Source organism: Caloenas nicobarica, chromosome 8 (assembly GCF_036013445.1).
Source record: "Caloenas nicobarica isolate bCalNic1 chromosome 8, bCalNic1.hap1, whole genome shotgun sequence".
Lineage (NCBI taxonomy): Eukaryota > Metazoa > Chordata > Aves > Columbiformes > Columbidae > Caloenas > Caloenas nicobarica.
The window spans coordinates 4,442,559-4,455,216 of record NC_088252.1 but is presented as its reverse complement, the minus strand read 5'-3'; the positions used below and the strand labels follow the sequence as shown (position 1 = coordinate 4,455,216).

The 12,658-nt window shown below is 38.6% G+C and overlaps 1 protein-coding gene across 2 annotated transcripts in view; it reads left to right on the top strand.

Moving 5' to 3' along the window:
* Window positions 1-12,658, top strand: part of STAG1 (STAG1 cohesin complex component) — a 185,539-nt gene that overhangs the window by 136,560 nt on the left and 36,321 nt on the right. For both annotated transcript variants that reach the window (XM_065639667.1, XM_065639668.1), the window contains exons 15-20: window positions 1,774-1,891; window positions 3,020-3,123; window positions 5,923-6,015; window positions 6,141-6,230; window positions 6,410-6,613; window positions 8,751-8,821. In XM_065639667.1, coding sequence (XP_065495739.1) covers window positions 1,774-1,891; window positions 3,020-3,123; window positions 5,923-6,015; window positions 6,141-6,230; window positions 6,410-6,613; window positions 8,751-8,821 — 680 coding nt within the window. The remainder of the gene's footprint in view (window positions 1-1,773; window positions 1,892-3,019; window positions 3,124-5,922; window positions 6,016-6,140; window positions 6,231-6,409; window positions 6,614-8,750; window positions 8,822-12,658) is intronic.

Genomic DNA, 12,658 nt, shown 5'->3' with positions numbered 1-12,658 from the left:
TGTCCATCAGGCAAATTCAACTAAAAATCCTCTTCATGGTTTATTTTGCTCTTGCATGTCCCCACTGCACTCAGTACTGCATTAAGTGTTTGATGAACACGTTTTGGATGGGATTGTGCCCATAGTTTATGTCTACAGAGGTAGCAAAAATGGGAAGTTTTATGCTACGCATACTAATAGTAATTCAGATGAGGAATGGTAGTGGAGGAAAACTTGAGAAGATTAACTATCAGGTACAGAATGCTCTAAAGATAGAGTGGGAAAGGTTTAAAAATTATACATTTGATTTGGTAATAAAAAGGTGACAAAGGAAGGCTGAAAGAAAGGAATGACAGAAATGTTTCTCTGCAGAAGAGAGGGTAATATATTTTGGTGTAAAAAGTAAAAGGAAAGGTGTTGCAATTGGGTATTTTAATTATTATAAAGCCTTGTACAAGAGACTTCACTGTGAAAATGAAGAGAAATGCAATCGGAGATGCTGAGAAGGAAGGAAAACATTTAGGTGCAATGTTAATGTTAACATTTTTTAGAAACACTCTCTAAACCTCCAAATTAGGTCTGGCTGAAATGTCACTAGCTGTGTGAACGTTCACTCTCCTATCTGAATACGTTTTTAGTTCCAGGTTCTAAAAAGCTTAGATTGTAATAGATCATTGTACTTTCTGGTGAAAATACCTTAAATGTGAGTGTGTGTGATTGGGGGTCACCTGGCGTTAAGCTTGTCTGTCCTTCTGAGGAGAAATGACTCAGCTTTGCTCCCAAAGCCATGATCAGCAAAGGGCCTCCCCATGCAAGGCAGATGCTGCTCCCCAAGATCACTTCTCTCTCAGGGCTGGTTTTTGCTATTGCTGTTTTTGCGAGAGTTTTTAGAAACGAAGTAGAATATTGTGGCTCCAGTTTTAATAAAGAGTTAGAGAACTGGGAGTTTCCGTCTGTGTAGGACTAGATGTAAGCCCTGCATCTGACAGGGTGCATTCAGAAGAGGAAATACGTAAAGCTGTGACAAACTTCAGTAAGGTCTGTGACACGTGACGTTTTGCCCAAAGCTGTCAGGATCAGAACAGGGGGTAAATGTACTGACACCTCCTTCCCTATACTCTTAATGTTTTCCGGTTAAGGATTCAGTCTCATATCAGGCAAGCAAATCAGATCTGCATATTGTGCTTGTTACTTTTTGGTAATGATTGAAGAACAGCTTACAAAACAATAGAAGCCTATGGATTATTTTTCTCACTTTACAATAGCTGTGTTCATTCACGTGAGAACTTTTTTTGCAGTTCAAGTTAGCGTTAATCCTGTACCCTCTGAAATCAGTAGGATTTCTGCTACTGCTTTCTGGGCACATAGCAGCGTGTATGAAAAATAAATGCCTGTTCAAAATGAATACATCACAGCTCTTAGTCTCATGTCTCATGATCTCTCCTTTTTATAATGCAGTAAGAAAGAGAGGAAAGGTAAGTTTACGGCTTCTAGGTCAAAACTGAGAAAGTTTGTGGTTTGGTGGTTTTTTTTGTTTCACAAACAAGCTGCTTTATGGAAAAGAAGCTCAATTTGTCTTTATTCCATTTTCCATTAAAATGCATCCCCACTGTTGTGCAGTTGTCTCATTCAGTTGGAAGAAGACCTTCCAGAGTTAGTTGCAAACGGAATTTTCTTTCCAACTGATGTAAGAGTACGTGTCCAGGACACTCTCCATGGCCAAATGATTGTGAAAACTGAAGAACTGGTGTTCGTACCAGAACACTGTACTCATGGTTGCTTTGGATTTTCTAGTTGCACGAACATGCAGCCTATTTGGTGGACAGTTTGTGGGAGAGCTCTCAAGAACTGCTGAAGGACTGGGAATGTATGACAGAATTGCTGTTGGAGGAACCAGTCCAAGGAGAAGAAGGTATTTGTTTAACCTCTATATTGATATCACAGAATATTGTTGATTATTCCTTAAAAAGGTGTTTTCACTGGGGATGATAGAGGTATTTATGTTGTGGTTTGTTTAGAAAGCAAATTTGAAGAAGATTTTAGTTTAATCCATTTTTAATGCACTTTGCTTCAAAAGCAGCATTTCCGCACTCTATTTTTCATCTGGGGAAGTCGGCTGTACTGCGCTTCCCTAATATTAAAGGCTAGGGCTTCTTGTCTGAATGTTTAAATAAGTGCATACATGAACATTTCAATAAATTAAATAGCTAATACAATTTTGAATAAACAAGTACTGCAGATGGTGTTAATTAAATATGGAGCTTTTCCAGACAGTGTTAAAACCTAATGAATTCTCAAGAGGTAAAAAAAAAAGAAGAGGATTCTTTCGCCGTTAGTTTCAAATCTCTTTTGGCTAATAATAGATCTGCGTGCACAGGGTAGCCAGGGAGGCTAGTGGCAAAGAGTCCCTAATGGTAATGTGTGTCATCCAAGATCCTTTATAATCCTTTAGGATTCTCCTGCTTCAGGGACCTTTGCAGGGGTTAAGTGGTTGAAAAATCAATGTACTCTTACTGCTTCATCATCTCAGTGTTTCAAAATCTGACCTTTTGGTATCCACTTGCTACAATTGTGGTATTTATATGGTAATTTCCTTAGGAAATCAGGCACTTTAGTTCTTTGTTTCTGCATAGTCTAGTGGGGTTTGATCCTCTAGATGTGACCAGAAGTACTATCTGAAAACCAGAAATAATACTTCCTTGACAGGGAGAATATTTTATAAGGAAGTGACAGTGAACAGTCAGTCGATCCCTGTCTTCCATGATGCTCTTTATTTTGTAGACCTTTGTTACATTCCCCTTCATTCATCCTTTTTCCAGACTCTGGACTTCTTTCAGTTCTGTCATATCAATTTGAGATGATACAAATGGTAATTCATAGAGCAAGCAAGAAAGCCTTGGTTTTATAAATGGGACAAAATGACGTCGTCTGTGTTGTTCACTATTCCCCATGATTTACAACTGCATTCACCGATCTGTCATCTTTAAAATGTCTTGCACACACATCAGAACTGATGTTACTTGTTCTTTTCCCTCTGCAGCAATGTCTGACCGGCAGGAGAGTGCTCTGATCGAGCTGATGGTGTGTACCATCAGGCAAGCTGCTGAGGCGCATCCTCCCGTAGGAAGAGGCACTGGCAAGAGAGTAAGTGGTGCTGCAATAGGTAGCTCAGACCTCTCTGTGTTGCCGTAGTAACAGAAAATGTTTACCTACAATTCCACATTTTAACACTTTAGAATTCAGTTTTTCTAATTGGTATTTCCTGTTTCATGTGAACATTTTTGAAGAAAAAGAGTAGAGATTTCTGGACAGGTTTGGTTTTTGGTTTTTTTTTCATTTTGAGTTTCGCATTGCCAAGTAATATAAATTTACAGCATGAAAATATTTTTTGAAGGTTTTATAGGTGTTCTTTTTATCATACCCCTGGCTTACACCTATAATGTACCCACATCTGTAGCCCTTAATGTTAAGTCTAGATTAGAACTGAAAGTGTAGAGCTCAGGATCAGAACAAGATTACCTCTGACTGTCTTCCATAAAAAGGAACGCGCTGCTAAGATAGACATAAAATTTGCAGAAAAAAGCAACAGTATCTTCATCATGAGAGTAGTTGAGCACTAGAACAGCTGAGAATTTGTGCAGTTTCTGTCCTTGTCCTGGCTGGACAAAGCCCTGAGCACCCTGGTCTGAGCCCTTAGCTGGAGGTGGGACTGGGACCAACCTGAATGCGTCTGTGGTTTTACGTATCCATCCTCTTTGGCCTCTTCCACTGAGAGCCCTAAAAACTTGAGAATTTAACATTCTGACTATATTGCAATCTAGCTGCCTCTTTCATTTATGTTATAGTGACTGGGGATCAGTGAAATTCCATTCCTAAGGTTGGGCATGCACTTCTAAGCATTTCAGTATAAATCACAAGGTCAGGGTGATCAACAGGCTTTCCACTGTATTCTCCATAAATTCCACATCCACATTCCAAAGGAATCTCAGCTTCCCAAACGTATTTTCCTGATTTTTGCTTGTCCCCAATAAGAATATTTGGGTTAGACCAAAATGAAATAAACCCATGTGAACATTTGATACTTCTGGTAGGTTCTCTTCTGAATAATCCTAACTAGTTCATTAAAGAAAGCCACAGGCTTAATGAAGGTGCACTCTGAAGACAGAATTAGCATTCTTTATTGCTAATCTAAATGCAGTTACTTAGCTTCTTAACTTTAATGTGTCAAAAGCAGGTTAGCCTCATGTCCAGAAACAGCATCCCAGGCAAAATCTCCAAGAAACAATCGATTTAAACATACTTTATGTACCTTAATTTATAAAGCATATTCTAAGAAATCCTAATTTGTTACATTTCAGAAGTGAGGGGGGAATCTATGAAAGCACTTACTCGAATTCACACAATCATGTATTACTCTGTGTTACCAAGACTGTATTGTCAGCACAACTTAACTGTGTTCTGTGTCTAGCTGCACACTATTCTAGCAGACAAAGCAACCTTTAAATTTAACAAAAATTTCATGGTCGTATTTTCTGTTTGGAGCACCAAATAATGTCACCACTAGCTTTCTGGGTATTTTTTCTATCTCAAGGGATCTACAGTTCACTTCAGCAAATTGCTTAGTCTTAGATTTTCAATGTCTGTATTTCTTCAAAGCTGAAGAAAACACTTCAATAAAATAAATTTCACCTTCTGAAGGATGATCAAAAGAGCCTCAAGATCATCCCAGGGACCCAGATTAATTAATAGCACCACTGAATTAGCAGTATTTGGTCAGCAGAACCTGTCTGGGTTGTTTGGGGGTGGGAGCCTGACTTGCTGCATTTGTGTTGGCTTTTGCTGGCATGGCTGGTGCGGCACCAGCGCTGGGGACAGGAGTCGGGGTGACAACCCATTCCCCTTCACTTCCATGGTGAGTTTGGTTCCCTGCTGACAGAATAGGCTACCGCTTATTCAGGCACATGTTTTGTTTCCCGCTGTTCCTCCTCCCTCACAGAGACGTAGGTATGACATGTAGCTTTTGCTTCTTTTCAGTTAGATCATGAGTTGTGGGATGGTAACTGCAGGGATCTCTGACTTGTCAGGAGAGGTTTGTCGTGTTCTCGTGATCTCGCTGGCGTATTCTCGGAGTTGAAATGGGAGCAGGTTTCTAATGATGCACTCACCGTCTTGTGAAATAGTTTCTTCTCTGACTTTAGCTTGTAACCCTTGTTGTGCAGTCTGGCAGCTTTGCTACACATAAATCATTAGCTAATTTGAGTATTTTATTATCATCATTTGTTTTCAAAAGTATTCTTTCCTTCTCTGAAGCCAAGAAGCCAGATCTAAGCTTTCATGAAGCATGCTGTTTTGATTATTGTCTCTATTCCCTGTTTCAAGGTGGTTTTGCTATGACAGCATTAGTAGCTTCAGTATATCTGTCACTGAAATTTGTAAATGAGTTCTGTGAACTTGGATGTATGTTCTCACTGAGAATTACATTCCAGTTTAGAGATGAGGCCATGAATCTGCTAATGAAAATCACTGTTAGTGTAGTTTGGTTTTGGTTTTCTTAATTATACTTCAGTTTGCCCTGAGGTCTTATGTTAATACTTTGTTTAATGTGTGAAAGCCAGAGCTCAATTTGCTTGGAAGCAATAGCAAAACTTCCACTAACTTGGGTGATATTTGAATTTCAATCCTGAAAAAATGTTGATGTGTTGAGACAATATCATTCTGGATGATATAATATTTTCCTTTTCAATCACGGCTTCTTAGGACACGTGGTCCTCCCATTTAATCACTCTTCAAGTCCAAATGTGTTTGAGTTTTTTATTCCCTCCTCTTTTGATTTATTAAAAATACACTTGCATGGGTTTGTGTTTGTAATACAAACTATAAAAAAATTAATGCATGCTATATGCAGAAATTGTATTTACTTTAGGTGTTTTTGATCACTTGCAGGTCTTGACAGCAAAAGAAAGAAAAACTCAGATGGATGACAGAAATAAATTGACTGAGCATTTCATTATTGCACTTCCCATGTTGCTATCAAAGGTACATTTTTCAACAAAAAAAGTCTCTCACTGTCATTTACAACTGTCTTTAAACTTTTTAGTTATGTAGTGTAGATGTTTATTTTTACTTCACTATTTTTTTCTCATGTTTCAATGATGTTCTAGTATTCCGCTGATGCCGAGAAGGTTGCAAATCTCCTGCAAATTCCTCAGTATTTTGATCTGGAAATCTATAGCACAGGCAGGATGGAAAAGGTACAGTACATGGGGCAAGTCTGGGTGCTCTCAGGTATCTGATTACTATTCCTGTCACACCAGCCCATGCCTTCATTTGGCATTTTACTAATCTGACTTTGATTTTGAATTCTTTGAATGATTCTTTGAGATTCATTGTTGGTGTAAGGTGAAAGCTGAACTTCTTTTCTGATCTACAGCATCTGGATGCCTTACTGAAACAGATTAAGTTTGTTGTGGAAAAGCACGTGGAATCAGATGTTCTCGAAGCCTGCAGCAAAACCTACAGCATTCTCTGTAGTGAAGAATACACAATCCAGAACAGAGTTGACATAGCCCACAGCCAGCTCATTGATGAATTTGTGGATCGATTCAACCATTCGGTAGAGGATCTGCTGCAGGAGGTTTGTTTTCTTAAAATGAATTTAGTTAGGCTGTCTAAAATATGCTATGATAAACTGCATAAAAACATTCTTACCAAGTCATGAAATTATCCATCTGAAGATGTAGTGCAGCAGCAACTATTTCATAATTTTCTTGAGCTATTTCTCCATGTAGAAAATCCCTTGAACTAGCCATTCAGCCTGCAAAGCATTGATGCTGTAAAAACAAAGACCACAGGACAATTCTGCTTTTGAAAATTTAGTCTAGTATTTAAACAGTGCACATAAGAAATTAAATGGAAGAATGGGTGAAAGCTGATGAAAAATGCAGAGAAAGGTGCATTTACATTAATGCTTGTGGTGATTCCAGTAGTCCCAAATGGATATGCAGATATGCAGAATCAAGATTGGATTATGTCTTGAATGGAAGAGAGGATTTAGTAAAATATGTATAATGACACATTGAAAGAGCTCTGGAAATAAAGAAATAAAGATACAGGTCTGAAACCTGGAGCTACGTGGGATTTGCTCGTAAGAATTCATCCTTCAAAATGCATAAGACAGAATGCATTAAATTAGAATAAAAACGTTACTCATTTTTTCTTACTTTACATCAGTGTAATGTTGTGTAGCACTACTTAATTTGTTGTAATTCTCATGCTTTTTAAACATAACTTAAGGGCTGCATAGATCTTTTTCTTCGCTTCTTCTAGTCATGCTCTGCACGGTGGCAGATACATTTAATTTTTGATGCACATTTATAGAAAGTTAAGCTACAGTCTCTGTTTTAGAATTGCATTTCAATTAAAATAAGCTTTTTCCTCTCTTTAAGTAACATGCCACATACAGGCATATTGCATATTCACCTGTATGAGAGAGGGATGAGGACCGAGGATTTTAGAGAAAAGCTGTGTCTGAAAGTCCTGTGAGAAATGAAGAATTAAGAATTTTAGATCACTAAGGAAAAGGGGGTGAGGAGGTCAGACATGTGACGTAGAGGAAGATGCGGAGAAAAACCAGAGAAAAGTAGGAGAAAGCAAGAAAGAAAACAGCTGTAGCAAAGATTTAAAATGTTGACCTTTGTGATATTCTTTGCTGGGTGATACTTTGCAGAATAATTAATTTTAATAAGTTTATTTCATCATTTTGAAGATATTTTAAATTCAAAAATGTGCATACTTGTACCACAGCAAGTATCCCACTGCTTGATGGCTTCCTACTAGCTTGATAATGAGAGAAACATTGATTGACAATTGCATCTGAAGGCAGGAAGATGTCTTAATTGTTAGGCTTTTAGATAGAGAAAAATGATCAAAATGAAATGGAGAAGAAATATTGTAAGTGGGTTTCTTATTTCAGAAAGTTGCTGGAAAAATGAAGTTTTGGAAGTACCTTATTTCCACTTGTTTCACTAAGAGAATTTGCAGTTCAGTTTGCATAATATTTTAGGATAATGATACTTTTAAATGCCAAAAAGAAAAAATTAAATTTAAATGAAAAATTTTGGTTGAGTTGTGCAATATTTATTGTTGGACTGTTGTTTCTCTAGATTTATAAAATCTAAATTAAAAAACAACAACAACAACAACAAAACCCCCAAACAAAACAAAAAACGAAACAAAACAAACAAACAAACAAACAAACAAAAAAAAACCCAACACAAACCACCAAACACCTTGCATCCAGTTACGAATGTATGTCAGTCTGTGCTCATAGTGTGATTGTCACACATTGAGGTGCGTAACACAGTGAACAGCAACGAAGGGCAGGAAAAGAAAGGAATTTTCCCACTGATCACTTTAAAAAACTTGCTGTTGACATCTGCAAGTTTCTGGTGTGGAGCAAGGCAAACATTTGGCTTTATTCTTGTAGCACATTCAGTGGCTGATGGTTAAACTGCAGTTCAGGCCTTTTTGTAAGATAAAGTAGAACTCAGATTTTATTATTGGGAATGATTTCTCCTGCTGGAGGATCCTGGTTTGAGTATTAACACTGTGATACTGCTGAATATTATTGTGGAATCTAGTAAAAGTCACTGGAAAAATTGGAGTCAGTTTTGGTGTGAACCTAAACCCTCAAAGAAATCTGCTCCTCCCCGTGCAGTAACGTTCTATGCTGGGTGGCTGAACTCTCTTAATGGATTTTCTTTTGTTTTCAGGGAGAAGAAGCTGATGACGATGACATATACAATGTGCTCTCCACATTAAAGAGGTTAACCTCTTTTCACAAGTAGGTGATTTTTTTTCCCTCAAAAATTTACTAAGTTAATTTTCTCATTTCAGTGAGTATCAGCGTTGATGAATTATTAGTGGCATTAGTCGGTATAACTTTGGATTAATCTGGGTCCTTGCTTAGTTAATGCCATTACTTTTACAGCTTTGATTTGCAAGTGGTGTACCATCCCTTGCGCTAAATGCTTTTTACACTTGTGTTTTACTAAAAGTCATGCTCTGCTGCATGACAGACAGCCAGTGCACAAGGAACACTTCTTACCTCCAGCACCAGTGGATGCAGGCCAAATCTTTGCTTTGAGCCTCAGCTTAGTAGAGTTGTTTCTCTTAATTTCTCATGCCTTTGAGGTCTTTCTCATCCAAATTACAGAAATAAGTAGTAGTAACAATAATAACTAATAGTTTATTATGAGAGCCTGGCATGCTTTTCCTGCAGAAACGCCAGAAATAGTTTCTAGTTGAATTGTTGGCCAAGTCTCACTGGGTGGATTGCACAGAAACTCCGTCACTAAGCCTGGGGTGAACCAGCCCCGAGGAACCAGGTAGCAGCTTTTCAGGGTCCTGCTGCTCTCAGTGGGACCTACGGGCACCCTCATAACTTGCAGATCAACCTGGAAAATTTCACTCGAACAGTGAATTTTGGAGCACAACACAAAGTCCTAATCTTCCCCTCCTATCAGCTGTAGGAAGCAATTGCTCCTGGTCAGCAGGTAAGAAAGCTTCATCTGCAGGTGGCTGGGAGCCACAAAGCATTTCTTCCTTATCACAAGATGTGTGAGGACCTTGCTTTTGCCACCTCTGTTACACCAATTATTTTTAGTGATTTAATTCTTTGTTTTCTGTGCTTAGTCTTCACTTATCCTGAATTTGGCATTGGATCATTGTATGAAATGGTTCTGCAATATCTACTCTTTGTTTCCATTCAACAAGAGTCTCACAGAGATCATTAAATCGTTACTAATTTCCGTAGTTCAGCAGGCTGACACGTGCAAATTAGGTTTTCGGTCTCCCTGGTAACACGCTGGAACCACTTCTGTCTTTCCTGAGCGGACCGGTGAAAGTTGTAGTTCACGTCCAAGAAGGAAACACACATCTTAAGGGCTTTCTGAGAGTCTCCCATATGTATTTCTTCTTTTAGGGTTCCAAAACTCAAGAGAGTTAATTCAGACTCTAAAGAAAGCTTTGTAAAAAGACACGTAAATCAGGGTCGGGGACATCTGCCTTCACCTTCACCTTCAAACACAGGAAAGAGAAAATAATCAAATCTAAAAAGCTGAAGAGCGGCTGTTTATAATTTCTCAGCTGATTTCTTATTTATGATTAAAGTTCAATGGGAATTTCTAATTAATATCTGCTTGCATATAAAGAAGTAATGAAATCTTTTCATTACTCTACTGAATGTTACGTCTGATGTGATTTCTTTGTGAAAGGAAACAATCGTACCATCCAAGCCAGGTCTTTTGCTGAACCTTTAGCTATGAGATTAGGATCCTCAATTCAAAACTCACAACAGCATTCTCATCCCAGAGAACAACGGCTGTTGTCTGATGCTGTCATTGTCTGTCATCAGCTGGGAGCCAAAAGAAATTAAATCAATAGATGTTAAAATTGCAGGCTAATAACCGATACCTTTCAGATCTTCTAGAAGTGCATTGATAAAGTAGTTGCTGAGGCTTCAAAAAGGAACAAGTTCCTCTTTCCTTCCAGTGAGAGAAATTCCACTCTCCCTTATCTGCGCTTGTGTTTCCTTGGTAGTTGCTGCTGCTTCATATTCTAGGTAAAAGAAGCCCAGCGAGTTGAAAAAAAACATGGCGGGGGATTATCAGAAAATCCTTCCAGACCAAAAAGCTTCTATACTGAAGCTTCTATATTTCCCGAGCCTGAGCTAATCCTCTTTCTGAGAGTGTCATGGCAACAAAGGGCTCACAGCACTTTTAAATTCATGCTTTTTCATCAAACACAGATATCAGTATTGCACTATGAATGAAATTCATCATTATGATGCTTCTTTCCAAGCTTTCAGAAAATAATAATAATAAATTTTCTTCAGGTCTTCTGAATAGAAGACCTGGGGTATATACTTGGGTTTCTCTTTTTTGCAAGGTCTCACTGATATTCTCAGCATTTATTTCTGTCCTGAAGTACATGGAGGCAATTTTTCTATACTGACTCCAGCCCAATTCAGCTGAACTTTCACACATAACACATCAGTGCTGTTGCAGTTTGTATGCTGCAACATATTGTCATTTCTTATTTAATTACTGCAGTTAATTCAATGCAATACACATGAATCTCAAGCATCATCTCCATTACTCTGCATGTGCCCTTTTGATGCTGTCTGGTATATATAACGGTTTCACATTTAGAAATCAAAATTGTTGGTATCACTGTCCAGTAGTCCTCAAATATGATGTGGAATTTGATTCCTTCCTGCCTCCACGCTGACTTCGTAAGCCGACAGTGGCTGTAGTTAACTCTCCAGATATCAGTCATGTTTTGATCAGTCAGGACACTTCCAAGATAAGTAAACTCACGGTCAGGCCAGCAGATCTTTTCTTCTGGTTATAGAAACCCTTTGCTTAACCCTTTTTTCCAGTAGCTGACCAAGTACATCCTTCAGACTAAGTTACTCAGAGGTTTGTTATATCTAGAAGAAGAAGAAATGATGATAAATGAACCCTCAGTATAGAAATTGGACTGTATCTACATAGTTCAAAGCCCAAGGTACAGCTTCTCTCACTTTGTGCTCCGTTAAAAAGAGCAGCAGTTTTGAGGGTGGAGAGATCACCTCTTCTAAAAGGAAGTTTTCTAAGCTGCTGCTTTCCACACTTCCAGAAACACTGCGGAACTGGTGCCTTTATCTGACTACTTTCTGACAGAATGGTGCCCCAGCAGACAGTGCTGTCTGTAGGGATAAAAACAAACCCTTGATGAAATGTTGGGCCTTGTTTATTGTAATCCATGAAGACTTTCTGACATAGGAGAGACTAAGAGAAAATGCTGTCTTGTGTGAATTTTCATTCGTAGAGCCTCTATGTCAATCTGAACCTCTGTGGAGAATTGTATTGTGTCCAAAGTACTTTTATAATCATTGTTTGGATTGCCAAGTACTTCAAAAGAGATGAAGGTGAACCAGAACATACCTAAATTTAACATGGAGGCTTTTCTTTACGGAAGCTTATACTGAAAAGCCCTATGCAACTTGTACATAGTTAGTATTTTTCAGCTGCAAAGCTCTTCCTGGGATGAGCTGCTAGGCCAGGCTCAGCGCAAAGAGCTGAGCTGCTAGGCCAGGCTCAGCGCAAAGAGCTGAGCTGCTGCCAGCTGTCCAGCCATGGGGCACAGCCCTGTGATCGCTGCCTGACACACAGGGATCTACAGTGCAAACACAGAAATGAGAGTTTTTCCTTTCGTATTCTCTGTAGGATAACCTATGCTTGATATCTGCCTCTGCACACCGAGGAGATTTTACTGCTTTAATTACAGCACTGTAATTAAGGAGGTACAACTCGGCCTTGCAAGTAACCCTGTGATTTGCTGCAGCAGCATCTATGTGCTTAACATCACTAGTCAGAGGCAGTTCTCTGACAGCCTGTAATTTAGATATGAAACATCATATTGCCATACTTCAAAGACTATCTAAAGACCATCTAGGATCTAAGGCGGGGGGAGTTTGTTGTTCGGGTTTTTCTGCCTTTTTTTTTTTTTTTTAAGTTTTCCTATTTTTCTATTCATGGATTTGAATTAGAAGTCAAGATGCACCTTAATGATGCAACCCTCGAGTACATATGTACTCTTGGCAGAAAGGCATTAATTGTTACCTTTTCTGTGAAAC